The sequence below is a fragment of the Schistocerca nitens genome, chromosome 2 (genome assembly GCF_023898315.1).
Source record: "Schistocerca nitens isolate TAMUIC-IGC-003100 chromosome 2, iqSchNite1.1, whole genome shotgun sequence".
NCBI lineage: Eukaryota > Metazoa > Arthropoda > Insecta > Orthoptera > Acrididae > Schistocerca > Schistocerca nitens.
This window is the reverse complement of record NC_064615.1, coordinates 558126872-558144334: the sequence shown is the minus strand read 5'-3', so window position 1 is coordinate 558144334 and position 17463 is coordinate 558126872. Positions and strand designations below refer to the sequence as shown.

The 17463-nt window shown below is 46.4% G+C and overlaps 1 protein-coding gene across 4 annotated transcripts in view; it reads right to left on the bottom strand.

The window, feature by feature from the left end:
* LOC126236590 (uncharacterized) overlaps positions 1-16299 on the bottom strand; it is a 98885-nt gene extending 82586 nt beyond the window's left edge. For all 4 annotated transcript variants that reach the window (XM_049946010.1, XM_049946011.1, XM_049946012.1 and 1 more), the window contains exon 1: positions 16213-16299. In XM_049946010.1, the coding sequence (XP_049801967.1) occupies positions 16213-16249 (37 nt within the window). In that variant the 5' untranslated portion in view covers positions 16250-16299. The remainder of the gene's footprint in view (positions 1-16212) is intronic.
* Between the last annotated feature and the right edge of the window lie 1164 nt (positions 16300-17463).

Here is a 17463-nt window from a genome sequence, read left to right as displayed (position 1 = left end):
TCCGAAATAGTCAAAACACACACACGACTTGTGTCTGGCCACTGAGGCCAGACTCATCTACAACACCTAATGGGAAAAGCAAGCTGGGTTGTGGGGCTACGGAGGATGCAAGGGTGGGGTAGGGGTAGCAGGGTAGGGGTAGGGGACAGTGAAGTGCTGCTTCTGGGAGCCTACAGGGACATAGTGGGGAGAGAGTAGGGCAGTTAGGCACAGATGAGAGGTTAGACAGAGGGAGATGGGGTGGAAGAGAGAGAGGGAGATGGGGTGGAAGAGAGAGAGGGAGATGGGGTGGAAGAGAGAGAGGGAGATGGGGTGGAAGAGAGAGAGGGAGATGGGGTGGAAGAGAGAGAGGGAGATGGGGTGGAAGAGAGAGAGGGAGATGGGGTGGAAGAGAGAGGGAGTAGTAGTAGTAGAGGGGTTTTTTGGGCGCACGACAGCAAAGGTCTTCAGCGCCCGTTCAGTATCATAGTGAGATGGGTGTAAAAAAACCTCAGAACATTTACTTAAAACAGAACATAAAACACGGGGAACAATCATTGAAAAATATGAGCTCACCCACACCGAAGCGTGGGATGAAGCAGGGCGTCAGCAGTAAAACGTGGACAACACAGGAAGAAAATGGTAGAGGGAGCTAAAACAATGTAGCAGATGGAAGTGGCTGGCTGACCGCAAGGAAAAAAGGGAGGAGTCAGCCAATCTGCAATACACTAAAACCTCCAGCCTAAAAGTTTAGGCCAGAGTCCAGACACATCACAAAACTTGAAAACCCTAGACACACACGTCTCATCGTTAGCTAAAACACAAGGCAGATCCCCATCAACTTGTGCTTCTGCCCTTGCATCACGGTATAAAATGCAGTCTGTTAAAATGTGCTGGACAGAGATGTGCACACCACAAGCATCACAAAACGGAGGATACTCCCGCCGTAATAAATAGCTATGCGTCAGAGGACAGTGCCCGATCCAAAGACGTGTGAGGGCCACCTCTTCCCGCCTGAGTAACCGGCAGGAGGAACGCCACGGCCGAGTGGTTGACTTTACCGATCGCAGTTTATTGGCCGTCACCGCCAGCCATTCGTCCTCCCACAACTCCATGCACTTCCTGTGGAGTGCACCGATGACTGACTGCAAGGGGATAGGACACTGAACCACATCCTGCTCTCTGCAGGCCTCCTTGGCAGCCCGATCAGCCTGTTCATTGCCCCATATGCCGACATGACCAGGCACCAGCGGAAGGATACCTCTTTACCCCACTGTTGGAGCAAGTACAGTTGCTCATGTATCAGCTGGACCATCTCCTCAGTCGGGTATAGGTTCTGCAGTGATTGTAAGGCACTAAGAGAATCGGAGCAGAGAAGAAATCGATCGCCCCGAACAAGATTCATCTGCTCCAGTGCCTTCAGGATCGCGTGGAGCTCCGCTGCGAAAACGGTATATTCAGCAGGGAGGCGAATCCGGGTAACATGATCAGGGAACACCACAGAACAGCCAAGGAAATTCTCCTGTTTGGAGCCATCAGTGTAAACAACAGTGAAACCGTGATGCACATCTAAAATGTTAAAAAACAGTGACTGGAATGTAAAATCTGGCGTGCCATCCTTCTTAAAACGAGTCAAATCTAAAATAAGTTTGGGTCTCCGGAGGAGCCAAGGTGGAGATCTGCTCCAACCGCGACGTAGAACACGAAGAGCAGCCATAGACATCGCAGCGAGGCAATCCTGTGCGCGCATCCCATAGGGCTGTGTCGCACGTTGCCGGTTATGAAATAACCGTGCCAGAGGAGGCTGAGCAACGGTATGGTATGCAGGTGTGTATGGTGTGGACAAAGTTTTATACGCCTGGCGTACCGTAAGTAGCCGTCGCCGCATATGAAGTGGCGGTTCACCTGCCTCTGCACAGATGCTTGGTATGGGGCTAGTTCGGAATGCCCCAGTGGCCAACCGAAGCCCTTCATGGTGGACAACGTCCAAAATCTTTAAGTACGAAGGCCTCGCAGACCCATACACCGTGCACCCATAATCGAGCCGAGATGGCACAAACGCTCTGTAAAACTGGAGCAGACAAGTCCTGTCAGCTCCCCATGTACTGTGGCTAAGACATTTTAAAATACTTAAAGCCTGAAGCGACCGCCGTTTCAGGTCTTTAAGATGAGGTAACCACGTGAGCCTCGAGTCAAAAATGAGCCCCAGAAATCTCACCGTGTCTGTAAAAGTAAGAATAATGTCCCTTAAGCGCAACTCAGGAAAGGTGAAAATCGAACGAGAACGGTTAAAAAGAACACATACAGACTTCTCAGTGGAAAACTTAAATCCACTCTTCAGCGCCCAGTCATCCAAACGCCTAATCGTGAGTTGCAACTGACGAGTTGTCGTTGCAAGGCTTGAAGAAGAGCAGAACAAAGAGAAATCATACACAAACAAAGAACACTGGACAGGACTTTTCACTATGGACGTAATGCTATTAATAGCGATGGCAAAGAGTGTCACGCTTAAAACGCTACACTGAGGGACACCATTCTCCTGCTCAAAGCGATCAGACAGGACATCACCAATTCGGTATCTAAAATATCGTGGTAAGAGGAAAGACTGAATAAAAAGAGGAAGACAACCACAAAAACCCCATTCGTGAAGCTGCTCCAGGATGAGACGCCTCCAAGTGGTATCGTAGGCCTTCTCGATGTCGAAAAATACACCTAGAAGGTGATGACGGCGGAGGAAAGCTTGTTGTATAGCCGCCTCCAGGAGGGCAAGGTTATCGAAGGTGGAACGAAACCTCCTGAACCCACACTGAAAGCAACTAAGGAGTTGCCGGGATTCTAAACATCCAGACAAGGCGGCGGTTGACCATCCGCTCCAAGGTCTTCCCTATGCAACTAGTGAGGGCAATACTACGGTAGCTACTTGGGCTCGTGCGGTCTTTCCCAGGTTTTAAAAAAGGGATTAAAACTGCCTCACGCCACGCGTCAGGAAAGTGACCCGACGCCCAAATGTCATTAAAAAGTGCGAGGAGGAGTTCTCTGTTGCGCATTGTGAGGTGCCATAGCATACTGTAATGGATCCTGTCGTGACCAGGGGATGTGTCACGAGCTCCAGACAATGCAGAATCCAGCTCCCACATAGAAAATGGGCAGTTGTAAACTTCATGAGAGGTGGACTGGAAGTTCAGACTACACCTCTCAGCAACCGCTCTATGGCGCTGGAAACCTGGATCCTGACTGGTTGTGGCAGTAACTGTCGCAAAATATGCTGCCATAATCTGGGCAATGTCTCACGGATCTGTGTGGAGAGTGCCGTTAGTCATTACAGCAGCTATGGGGCACCTCCCTCCTCTGCCAGAAATTCTCCTGATGGTCTCCCACACAATGGAACTTTTGGTGGAACGATTAATGGTGTTCAGGAACTTTTGCCACGACCTCTTCTTGCTCTCACGAATAATGCGGCGACATCTTGCCCTCGCCACCCAAAAGGCTGCAAGATTCTCAGCAGTCGGCCGACACTTGAACCGACGCAGAGCCGCACGCCTGGTCCTGATTGCAGAGCGGCATTCGGCACTCCACCAAGGCACAGGTGGCCTCTTCCGGTGGCCTGTGGAATGGATGCTGCAGCGGCGTGGTGGACCGTTTTGGTAATATGATCCACCCACACCTCAACATTCACACAGTGTTCGAATTGGGCCAACTGGCTATAAAGTGTCCAGTCAGCTCCACTGAGCACCCATCGTGGTGGTCTCCTTTCGGGCCCCACGCCATCTGGCAGGTGAATCCAGATTGGGAAATGATCACTGCCGTGCAAGTCAGCAACCACTTCCCAGTGAGCACTGGCGGCAAGAGCTGGAGAGCAAAGCGAGAGATCAATGGCAGAGAACGACCCAGTCGCCGTGCAGAAATGAGTACTCTGTCCTCCATTGAGCAAGTAGGCACAGGATGACAGGAGAAGCCTCTCAATCACTCTACCCCTGGGGCAGGTAATTGCAGAGCCCCAAAGAGAGAGGGAGATGGGGTGGAAGAGAGAGAGGGAGATGGGGTGGAAGAGAGAGAGGGAGATGGGGTGGAAGAGAGAGAGGGAGATGGGGTGGAAGAGAGAGAGGGAGATGGGGTGGAAGAGAGAGAGGGAGATGGGGTGGAAGAGAGAGAGGGAGATGGGGTGGAAGAGAGAGAGGGAGATGGGGTGGAAGAGAGAGAGGGAGATGGGGTGGAAGAGAGAGAGGGAGATGGGGTGGAAGAGAGAGAGGGAGATGGGGTGGAAGAGAGAGAGGGAGATGGGGTGGAAGAGAGAGAGGGAGATGGGGTGGAAGAGAGAGAGGGAGATGGGGTGGAAGAGAGAGAGGGAGATGGGGTGGAAGAGAGAGAGGGAGATGGGGTGGAAGAGAGAGAGGGAGATGGGGTGGAAGAGAGAGAGGGAGATGGGGTGGAAGAGAGAGAGGGAGATGGGGTGGAAGAGAGAGAGGGAGATGGGGTGGAAGAGAGAGAGGGAGATGGGGTGGAAGAGAGAGAGGGAGATGGGGTGGAAGAGAGAGAGGGAGATGGGGTGGAAGAGAGAGAGGGAGATGGGGTGGAAGAGAGAGGGAGCAGAAAAGCAGAGAAAACACTGGGTGCGTTGCAGGAATAGGAGGCTGTGCAGTACTGGAGTGGGAACAGCGAAATGGACAGGTGGGTTAAGGAAAGTGACTAACAAAGTTTGAAGCTAGGGGTGTTATATGAATGCAGGATATATTGCAGGTAGAGTTACCACCAGTGCATTTCAGAAAAGCTGGTGTTGGTAGGAAAGATCCAGATGGTGCAGGCAGTGAAGCAATCACTGAAGTGAAGGGCACTGTGTTGGGCAGTGTACTCAACAACTGGATGGTCCAAATTTGCCCAGTGTCAGTGGCCATTCATGCATACAGGTAACTTGTTGGTTATCATGACCATGTAGAAAGAAGCACAGTAGTTGCAGCTTAGCTCGCAGATCACATGGCTGTTTTCACAGGTAGCCCTGCCTTTGTTTTGTTTTGCTTTAGGATGCGAAAAACAACTGGGGCCATATGTGCCCAAGTCAGAACTAGAGAACAGGAACACACAGAGGAGTTGCACAACTATACATCAGTCCCAATTGACAGAAGAGACGACAGCTAAAAACAGGCATGTGGAAAAGGGCTAAACAAGACACCATACAGAAACAGAGGTCCAAAACTAAAAATAAATGGCCTTCGCCACATTGCTTCTGTACATAAGTAAAATGCAGTCGACAGCCCACGCGTCATTCGCTAAAACGTCTGATAAATAAGACAGCAAACCCAAGCTGGAATGTAAATGGTTACAAAAAGGGCATTCCATCAGGAAGTGTCGGACATTTAAAATTTGGGCGCAATATGTACAAAGTGGTGGGGCAGCGCCACTTAGCTAATGACGATGGCTAAAAAGGCAGTGCCCAATATGCAGCCAAGTTAAAATAATCTCCGCCGGGTGGGAGGGCTAAGAGGATGTCATCCAAGGCGCTGGGAGAGGCTTAATAGGCTGATGCTTATTCCCGTGAAGGGAGGACCATTGGCGATGCCAAAGGGACACCACCTCCTGACAGACAGCAATGCAGAGATCATTGGAGACAATATAGGGACTTGCGGGCTGAGGTATGAGGACTTGGCTGTAAATACTGAGTGTGCCAGAATCAGATATCGAGAGACATGGGTGTCAATGATGAAGGCACACCCGACCCCACAGGCAGTCCCAGAGCCATCAGTGTATACAGAGGTACTATCGCAAAGATCCATGTGAAGCTCATGAAACTGAAGGCGATAGACCAAGAGTGGAGTAGTGTCCTTAGGAAGCGAATGACGGCCAAGGTTAACATTGGCCCCTTCACGAAGTCAAGATGGTGAAGGGTTCACACCTACCACGAAAGTTGCAGGTAGTAAGAAGTTAAGCCACATTAAGAAGTGCAAAAAGCGGATTCCAGGAGGTAAATGATCAAAGGAATCATCAAAGGAAGAAGCATAGGAGGTGTGGCCACTTATAGCAAACGGCATGCATACTTGCTGAGGAGAAAGTCACGGCGGTAGGACAGTGGTAGTTCAGCAGCTTCAGCATACAGGCTCTCAATCAGGCTAGTGTAAAAGGCATCCATTGCCACGATGGAAGGTAGTGTGGAGACGGCATAAGAGGGACCGGCGTGCAGACACAAACAAATCACCCACAGTCGAGTTTCGAACAGACAAGGGACCAGTACAAATGGAGGAGGGTGGTTCAATCAGCACCCCAGGAAGTACCACTGAGTACACATAGGACACTGAGGGACCGCGTACAGCGAGCTGCCAGGTAAGATACATGGGAGGACCAAGAGAGTTTCTTATCGAGCATGAGCCCCAGGAATTTTGTAGTTTCAACGAATGGAAGGGCAACAGGTCCAAGATGGAGAGACGGTGGGAGAAACCATTTGTGCCGCCAGATACTCATACAGACAGTTTTGCCAGTGGAAAAGGGAAAGCCACTGTCATGCTGAGTAAAGGCGATCAAGACAGTGCTGAACACGCCCCTCAGTAAGGCTTGTCCATGGAGAACTGCAATAGATGGCAAAATTGTTAACAAAAAGGGAGTCTGAGATGCCCGGCAGGAGACAGGCCATTACAGGGCTAATGGCAACAGCAAAGAGGACGATGCTCAGTACGAAACCCTGAGGTACACCATTTTCCTGGATAAAGGTGTCCGACAAGGCAAAACCCACACGCACCTTGAAAACTCGGTCTTGTAAAAATTCCCAAAGAAAACAGTGCAGGCACCAACAGAACCCCTACGTGTAGAGTACGGAGGACATCAGTTCTCCAACAGGTGTCTTAGGCCTTCTCCAAATCGAAAAACACGGCAACAGTCTGGGATTTCTGCAGAAAACCATTCATGATATGAGTGGACAAAGTAACAAGATGGTCAACTGCAGAATGCTGCACTCTAAATCCACACTGTGCATTCATTAGTAAATGGTGAGAATCAAGCCGCCATACCAGTCGGGCATGCACCATACATTCCATCACCTTGCAAATGCAGCTGGTAAGAGAGATGGGGCAGTAGCTAGAACGAAGGTTTTTGTCCTTACTGGGCTTAGGTACAGGTATGACGGTGGCTTCAAGCCAGCATCCAGGAAATGTACCCTCTGTCCAGATGTAGTTGTACATGTTAAGCAGAAAGTGCTTACCCGCAAGAGAAAGGTGCTGCAACATCTAAATGTGGATGGCGTCTGGCCCTGTGGCGGAGGATCGGGATGAACTGAGAGCATGATCTATCTCCCTCATAGTAAAGGCGACTTTGTAGCACTCACGATTTGGAGAAGAGAAGGGCATCGCCCGAGCCTGCGTTCGTTTCCGATGGAGGTATCGTCTCAGTTGTGCGACTGAATTCGTGATTTCCTGTCAGGAAGGTCGCAGTTCGTAGTAATAGACGGCAAATCAAAACTGAAGTGATATCAGGTGTTCCCCAGGGAAGCGTCCTGGGACCTCTGCTGTTCCTGATCTATATAAATGACCTGGGTGACAATCCGAGCAGTTCTCTTAGGTTGTTTGCAGATGATGCTGTAATCTACCGTCTAGTAAGGTCATCCGAAGACCAGTATCAGTTGCAAAGCGATTTAGAAAAGATTGCTGTATGGTGTGGCAGGTGGCAGTTGACGCTAAATAACGAAAAGTGTGAGGTGATCCACATGAGTTCCAAAAGAAATCCGTTGGAATTCGGTTACTCAATAAATAGTACAATTCTCAAGGCTTTCAATTCAACTAAGTACCTGGGTGTTAAAATTACGAACAACTTCAGTTGGAAAGACCACATAGATAATATTGTGGGGAAGGCGAGCCAAAGGTTGCGTTTCATTGGCAGGACACTTAGAAGATGCAACAAGTCGACTCAAGAGACAGCTGACACTACACTCATTCGTCCTCTGTTAGAATATTGCTGTGTGGTGTGGGATCCTTACCAGGTGGGATTGACGGAGGACATCAAAAGGGTGCAAAAAAAAGGGCAGCTCGTTTTGTATTATCACATAATAGGGGAGAGAGTGTGGCAGATATGATACGTGAGTTGGGATGGAAGTCATTAAAGCAAAGACGTTTTCCGCCGCGGCGAGATCTATTTACGAAATTTCAGTCACCAACTTTCTCTTCCGAATGCGAAAATATTTTGTTGAGCCAACCTACATAGGTAGGAATGATCAAAATAAAATAAGAGAAATCAGAGCTCGAACAGAAAGGTTTAGGTGTTCGTTTTTCCTGCGCGCTGTTCAGGAGTGGAATGGTAGAGAGATAGTATGATTGTGGTTCGATGAACCCTCTGCCAAGCACTTAAATGTGAATTGCAGAGTAATCATGTAGATGTAGAGGAAGGCAGGGTGATAGCAACAGGGTACATAATGAAATTGTCAGTTACAGTCAGGACGGAAATTGGGGAATGGATCTTGGTTCCAGAGAGTAGTCGGAGATTGGCACACACGACAGAGAAAGGTGTGGAACTGTGAAAAGAAATAGTGAATGAAATCCAGCTTGCTCTTTTGCTATCCTGAAGAACGTGACGACATTTTGCATGCATCCGTTAATAATTAACACAGATTGCCTGCGTAGGGTGGTGGTTAGTCATGGAGAGCACGTCTCTGCGCACGAACTGCGTCACAGCATGCCTCAGTCCACGACATGTTAAAGAGGGAGTGCGGGGGATGGAACATTCTGCGCTGCAGTAAGGATAACGTTTGTGAGATATTCCACCTGGGCATCACAACTGGGAAAATCTCGTTCTTCGAAGATCGCCAGGGAGGAGTAAAGCTGCCAGTCAGTCTTAGGAAGCTGCCATTTAGGTGTGCACGTGGATGGGCAGGATCAACGAACTGATGACACACGGAAAATGGTCGCTCGAGTAGGTTTCAGAAAGAACGGATTACTCAAGATGAGGGGCAAGCTGGGCAGTGCAGAAGGATAGGTCCAAATGGGAACAGGTGTGTGAGGAATCAGAAAGGAAAGTGGGTGCTCCACTGCTAAGGCAGACGAGGTTAAGTTGGTTAAGAAAGTCAGGCAAGAGGGCACCTCTCTGACAAGTCCTGGGAGAACCCCAAAGGGTGTATGCGCATTAAAGTCACAGAGTAGCAAAAGGGGGGAGGTAGCTGCCCAATAAGCTGAAGGAAGTCTGCCCTGGTGACGGTGAATGATGGAAGGACATGTATGGTACAGAGGGAAAAAAAAAATCAGGTGGGGAAGGAAAAGGCAAACTGCCACAGCTTGAAGATTAGTAGTCAGGGACATGGGTTGGCTATGAATATCATCCTGTATGAGCAGCATGATGCCCCCATGAGGTGGAATGCTGACCCTCAGGGGGAAGATCAAAATGAATTGGGAAGAAATGTGAAAGCTCAAACCGGTTGTAAGTGCGCGATTTCGTTTCCTAAAGGCAGAATACAAGGAGACACTGCAACGCTAAAAGCAGCCATAAATCCCCTTTGTGGGACTGAAGGTTGCGAACTTTCCATTGGAGGACAGTCATGATGATGAAGAGATGAAGGGGTGTCACCTCGGCGGCTGCTGAGTGGCAGCTGGGGAAGTGGTACTACTACAGGACACAGAAGCAGGAGGATCCTGCTCCCTGGGGTCCGCAGAAGCATCAGCTTGCTAGTGTGGTCGGTCTCTGGAGTCCAATGCTGAAAAACTGTTGTTGGTGCGGACCAGTGACATGGAGGCTGGACGGGCTAAGGTACCATGTGGCGACACCATTGAAGAGGATCTTCGAGGTGGCGAAGGAGAAGACCGTTTGCCTGTGGTGGACTTCTTCGAGCCTTACCTGTTAGGTGAACACTCGGGTGTCGTTTGGCTAGAGGGACGGAGGAAGTCTTCATGGGAGTACTCCTGCTGTCCTTTCCGGCCTACAGGTGTGTAACTGGTAGCTTCATCCCTTGAGGCGAGAGTTTGATGGCTTGTTGCACAGTTGGATGGGGGGATGGCAATGCTACCTTGACACTGGCCGATCTTACAACCTCAGAGCTGAATTGGAGGTCACATGTCCATGTCCTTCATGGAGCGAGGGGTAACAAGAACAGAACTATAGGTATCAGACAGGAGAACACCGGGTTTGGGACCAGGCAGTAACTTGTGAGCGACTGGATAAAGCACCTTTTCCTTTACCCGGACCTCTTGAACAGCTCACTCACCAAGATACACCGGACAATCCCGAGAGGCAGTGGCATGGCCACCATTGCAGCTGATACAGCAGGGAGAAGGAGGTGGATAATCGCCCTCATGCACATCCCTACCACAGGTGACGCATGTGGCTGGGTGTCGACAAGATGTTGTTCTAGTGTGGTCGAAACGATGACACTGGTAGCAGCGCATTGGGTTAGGAATGTACGGCCCGACAGTGAATTTCATAGCCTACTTTGAGCTTGGACAGAAGAACCATTCTATCAAAGGTGAGAGAGTGTGGGTGGGCACTAAGGAGGAATCTACCTTTTTCATTACACAATGGACAGCAATGACATCCTGATCAGAGGGGTAAGATTGGATTTCAGGCTCGGTTAAACTGTCAAGCAGCCTGGTGTAAATTACACCACAGGAAGAATTCAAAGTTCTATGGGCCTAGACACGAACAGGGTAACTGGGGAGAAGTGAGACAGCAAGCATGTTGTTGTGCCTGAGAATCATAAGTGGTCTCCAACAGCAAAAGCAAAAGTAATTGAGGTCAGGATTTCAAAGGCCCAGCACTTACTACACCTTTCTGAATAATAAAGAGATTTACTGTGGCGAAGGACTAACCGTCTTCAATATATGAATCATTAGCCTCATTATGTTTACGTTTTGTAGAAGTTCCGTGGGAAGATGATTGACACATCACGAGGAAATCTCCATGATTGCTAGCATCTCTGTTGGCACACTCCTTCCAACTGGGGACCCCTGTTAGAGCTCAAGCAATCACCCCTCCCTGGGCCTGGCCTGCACTCGTGGGTACGTGCGAACCCTACCTGTCAACACAGGGCTGGGAATTACGCATTACCCAGTCACCTGTTACACGTCGGGAGTGTGGTCCGACCTTCAGGAGCACACAGGGAGGAAGAAGAAGAAGAAGAAGAAGAAAAAGAGGATTCTCAAACACCGAAGTGGAGGAACGAGAGGAGAAGGGAAACAAAGAAAGGAAAAGGGAGCAAAAAACAAGGTGAGACTGTCCCCTCGTCAGCGACACAATGCAGAACATTCCCAATAATACCCCAGATGTGTTCCTCAAGGGAGGGGAAAAAGAACAGCAAGAGAATAGAAATGCAGCACAGAAGGGGAAAAAATGCTGCATAGGCTGGGGCCTGGTGGTAGCCAAGCATGAACCCCCCAACGAGTGCCGAGCCGGTGGTGGTGGGGGTGGTGGGGGGGGGGGATGTATGGGACAGGCATTACATCTAAGTCTATTGCAGGGATATGAGCCATGAGGCATGGGGTTGGGAGCAGGGGTGGGGTAGGTATGGACAAGGATACTGTGTAGGTTTGGTGGGTGGGAGAGTATCACTGTGGCAGGTGTTGGAAAGATTTCAGAGCACAATGACACACAGTTCACTACCTCTTGTTGTGCCATGAAATGAGGAATGTCCTCTCTCCTATCCTTCCCACCTCCTCCACAGAGGTATTCTGCCACCCACTAAATCTACACAATATTCTTGTCCATCCCTACACAACCCCTGCTCCCAAACACTTGCCTCATAGCTCATATTCCTGTAATACACCTAGATGTAACATCTGTCCCAAATACCCTCCCACCACAACCTACTCCAGACCAGTTACAGGCATCATCCACCCCATCAAAGGTTGGGCTACCTGTAAAAGCAGTCATGTAATCTACAAATTAAGTGTTTTATGTGGGCATGACAACCAACAAGCTACCTGTCTGCATGAATAGCCATCAACAAACTGTGGCCAACAAACAGTTGCCATGCACTCTGCCCAAACCATCACTCTTTACTTCAGAATCCTTCCTACCAACACCAGCTTTTCTGTAGTGTACAGGTGGTAACTTTCCTTGCAATATATCCTACGTTCCTGTAATCCCTCTTAGCCTCAACCTTCATTAGTCACTGTCCATCACCCACCCGTCTCCTTTCCTGTTCCCATTTCAGCACTACACAGCCTTCTATTCCACCAACGCACCCACACGGTCCTTACTTGTCTCCTGCTCCGCCCCCCCCCCCCCGCCTAACCTCCCATCTCCCCACTACATCTCTGCATGCTCCCTCAATAATACTTCACTACCCTGCCATCCTTCCCCCTCTCCACCCGAGTGAGAAGGCGCAGTGGTTAGCACATTGGATTCCAATTCAGGATGATGATGGTTCAAACCAATATCCGACCATACCATCCTGCTTTAGGTTTTATGTGATTTCTCTAAATCTCTTCAGGAAAATGCTGGGATAGTTCCTTTGAAAGGGCACGGTCGATTTCTTTCCCCAATCCTATAGGATCTATAACCTCGCTGTTTGGTCCCCCTACTCCAATCCATCAAACCAACCAACCTCCCACCAGCCCCCTCCTTAGCTCCACTACCCAGCTTGCTTCTCCCACCATGTGTTGCTACTTGAAACAGCATTACCTTGGTGGCCAGAGACAAAGGGTAATGTGTGTGTATTCTGAGTATTTCAGAAGAGACTTTTGACTGAAAGCAGTCTTTTTGTTGTGCGTGACTGCAACTCAACTTCTCTGCTATATGCTGAGTAGTAATCTATACTTTTCATAATACTGTCATGTGTGTGTGTGTGTGTGGGGGGGGGGGGAATCCTGCAAGTATAGTTAGTTACTGACCCGGAACATGCAAATATCTTTGATGCCATTCGACAGCATTTTGGCTGGGAATGAACTCACTGCAGTGGACTGGAAAAAATCAGTTTCCAGGGTACTGAAAGCACCTGGTAACTGGAATTTCGAGGGGGAGGAGGAGGGGGGGGGGAGAATCCTGCAAGTATAGTTACTGACCCGGAACATGCAAATATCTTCGATGGCATTCAACAGCATTTTGGCTGGGAATGAAACTCACTGCAGTGGACTGGAAAAAATCAGTTTCCAGGGTACTGAAAGCATCTGGTAACTGGAATTTCGAGCTTAAGCCCTACAAGAGAATCATAATAAAGCAAATGAAATCAAGAAAGCATGTCATAAGGAGTGAAAAGAATTACAATGATTGCAGTAAAGCTAAAAGCATCTTGAAATGTGATTAATACTTGACTCCAAATGCACTGTAACTACGGGCAGGAATTACTTTGAAGTACGAAAACTTCAAAACTTTAAACTGCATAGCAAACATTATGAGAAAGACTAGAGGAAAACTGAACCCTTTTCTTTAACTTTATCCACTTGAAGTCTTTTCTAAGATGCTGTCCAGAAGAGTGACAAAATCACAGAGTAGCACTGAATAAAATAAAGACAACTACATTTGGTGACATCAACAATACCTGTTAACTCCATGTTTTGGAGAAGGAGAAGAAGAAGAAGAAGAAGAAAAGTCTCCACCAATTTTTCGCCAATAACTCAAAGTTACACATTTCAGAAAGTTTTAGGGAATTGAACACCTATTACTGTAGTCTCTAATGAAGGCAGTTCACTATCAGTGTTTTGGCAGTTACTGAACATTTTACTCATTTTGACACGATGAGTTACACAAACTGATTACTCAAATCAGTAGGAGTTCTTGTAAAACTCTGATTACTCTGTTCATTCATGAATTACATAGTGCCACAGACACACCCTGGCTGAGGCCACATTCCTTGACTTCAGGAAGGCATTCAATAGTTCCACATTGTTGTTTAATGAACAAACTGAGTTTATCAAGTACTGGACGAGATTTGTGACTGAATTCACAACTACCTAGCACACAGAAATTAACACTTGATTCTACATGGAATGAAACGGATGGATGTAAGTTTAATTTCAGATGTGTAAATGTAATTTCAGAAGTACTCCACAGGTGTATGTAAGACTGTTACTGTCTAAAACATAAATAATATAGTGGACAATGTTGAAAGCTCCATTCACAGATGATGCTGTCGTCTATATGAACAAAATGCAAGAAAAGCGACAGAGGATGGATGATAGATGCAAGGTTTCCCAATGGAAATAAATGCAATATGCTGTTCCATCCTGCTATCAGTAACCAATCACTGGAAATGGTAACTACTGTAAAATACATAGAAGTAATGTCAATTTACCAAATAAAACTAATTACATGAAAGGTAGATGCCATGTTGGGACTCACTGGATGGAAAAAAAGGCTTACTAAACACTTGTCAGACTGATTCTATGAATTGCTTACCAGCCTAGGACCTTTATCAGTTTAGATTAATAGGAGAGATTTAGATGCTCCAATGAAGAATATGTTTCACGTCAGGATCATTTGGTCTGTTTGACAGCATTACGGAGATTCTCACGGAAACTCCAGTATTTGACGATATGAGAGAGGCGTTGTGCACCATCAAGGGGTTCATAATTGCAGTTCTGAGTCTGTATGTTCTAGAAAGAGTTGGTACCATTACTTCTTCCACATCCATCTTATGAAATGACCATGTAGAAAAAATTAGAGAAATTGGAAACCATATGGAGATTTTCCAAAAATCAACTTTACCTTGCACCATTTGTGAATGAAATAAGGGCAAGGGGGTTGGGGGGGAGGGGTGATAGTGGTACAAGAAGTACCCTCCTCTACGCATTGTAAGGTAGCTTGCTGAGAAGAGATGAAGATTACTACTTAATACATTATGAACTGCCATGGCTTATCTGGATGAAAACATTACTCTGCCTGTGTCAGTATAGTCTTCCATTTTACGGACAGCTTGTTTCCACAGTTACACAACCTGATGATAATGACAATGTTCATGGTGCAACCTTCAAAACATGCAGTGAACACAGTGAACTTTTACTGTAACAGACAAAGATACTACAGTGTTTTCACGCACATCCATCTACATGATGTGGTACAGTGGGTAAGAGCCAGACTACAAATTTTGAACTCCAGGTTTCGATCCCCAGTTGACCAGGATTTTTCTGTCGCTTATCACTTCTTTCACCTCTGGCAATAAATGTCATTGTAAGAAATGCATAGCTGCACCCTGATTTGGTGTCCATAATGAACTATAGGTTTCTGGTTATGCAAATCAGTTTAAAAGCCAGAAGAAGTCAAATGCATACTACATGCCACAGAACCGTGCCTGGTGAAACAAAGTGCTGTTCACTGACCTTTGGGTTGTGGATAGCCATGTAGATATCTATTAATATTACAGTCATTTCTATACTAACAGTAATGACAACTAATAGGCCAAATGAAAATACTGAGTGGGCACATGTGACGAGTTTATGTTGGGTCCAACTTGGATGCCTAGATTTTGCAACGCTCCACATAAATTAAGCAACATCAACATGATTCACTGTCCACCAAAGCTTCAACTAATCTCCAGAACCACTAGTGCTTATGAAAACTTTGAGTCATGTCTCAAGTGATAAAGCACTGTCCACAAGCTAGTATTTATATTAACCCAATTCTTCTTCCACGTATTTTCATGGGATAACCTTCAGGAATGTGAAATAAGAGAAATAAATGATAATACAATGGAAGGACCCTGCTAAATAGACTGTACGTAAACGACTGAAAAATTATCCGTAGTACGACAAGGCATCTTAAATGTGAACTGTGTGTATATAGGGTGACTTTTTGAAAAAAGTTTTTCTCCCAAGATCTAGTTTGATGCTACAAAGTTTCGAGAAGACAAAAATCACAGTAATAGATTTAATAACGCTAGAGATAAATATGCATAGACATCGTAACATCCTTCGTAAAAGTGAGCTGTCACGTAGTATCTAGTCCTACGTTATTGCTTCTAATTCTAATTTACCTCAAAATAGTATTACAAAGTTCGAAGGATCATGTTTTTCATTTGTGAAGTCTAAATATAACGCAAATTCTTAGGAATTACACAGGAAGGGCATTGTTCGCAAGTTATAGGGAGAATTCGATCGGTGAAAAAAAGATTAATCATCAGTTATCCTTTCACATAGTTAATCCTGTAATTCATGAACTCGCCAATTCGTTTACGAAATACACGTCTAATTTGTTATATCCCTTACAGAAAGCTGCCGGCTTTGCTTGTCTCCTGTATACAAATAAAAATCTTTCGATTCGTATTTGGGAAAGGCCGCTTCAAATGCAATCTCTACATTCCCATACCTACAGCATCTTCCAATCTGCTACACAAATTCTTACCTAGTGACATGTTAATTTTATCAAATTCTTTCTCCATTAAAGTCTTCAACTCTCGCCTTTACCAACTACACAACATACAAGCTGAAGCTGAACTCAAAGAAAGTCATAGAGACTCTTGCCACAGTTGTGAGCCAATGTGACCAACAACGTGAAAGTTACACAAGATGTGATAGACATTGTTGACGGTACGGAACAGGAAGGAACGAAATGAAAAAACATTCCAATGTTTATTCCAAAAGACGCCATTCACACAGAATGTCAATGAAAGGGCCGTCAAGATCAAAGTTATACAGAACGAAAATTTTGACGTTGGCGGTGGTGTATGAAGCGGTGTCGAAAAATGAGTACAGTACAACTGGCGCTCGGCTGAAATCAAGCGATTAAATATGGGCGAACATATACATTACACTTTGTTATAGGTTAATCTATTATTACAATCATTAATTGGCATTCATATTCTAATTCACAACCAAATTATCAACTTCCACGCCTACCTAGAGCTCGGGATATGCTATAGATCTGTCTGTCACCACAACCGAATCGACCGAATTCAGCCGAACGCCAATTGTACCGTACTCATTTTTAGTGATTGATGTCGCCGTCCGCTAACATCGAAGTTTAACCAAATAGCCTATAAAGATAATAGTGGAAACTCAGGTCGAGAGTATGTGACAGCGATTGCAGCATATCCTGGCGTTTGGAAATGAATACTAAGAGATTGGCGTATGTAAACAAACGTAGGAGAGCTTACTTGAAAGTTAGTTTCTGTTTGGACACGAACTGGAAATGGCTAGTAGAGGTGTTATTTGTCCCATACATGGTCGCAATAATTACCGGGAACGAAGTGATCTGAAGTCTTTCTACAGATTCCCGAAGAATAAAGAAATGTAAGTATTAATGAAAATTTGTGGTTAGTGTCTTTCAGAGAGTTAGTTGTACTTCTTATAATTGAGAAAGTTATTATTTCTACTTGGCTTTTGTTGCTTTTAGATGTAAACAGTGGGTTATTCGTAGCAGGAGGGCAGATCTTGACGAAATATTTAGAAAAGAAGGGCCAGAGCATTTAAACAGGAGTCATGTCTGCTCTGATCATTTTGTAGAGAAGGACTTCATGAACAAGAATTTACTAAGCCAAGGGTAAGAACTGTTTGTAAAACAATAAAATGGTTACGCCTGTCCAGTGATTACTGCTGTTACATATAACATTTTTTTCTCATTTTGGTATTTGGCCTAGCCCTGTTCGTTCAGTTT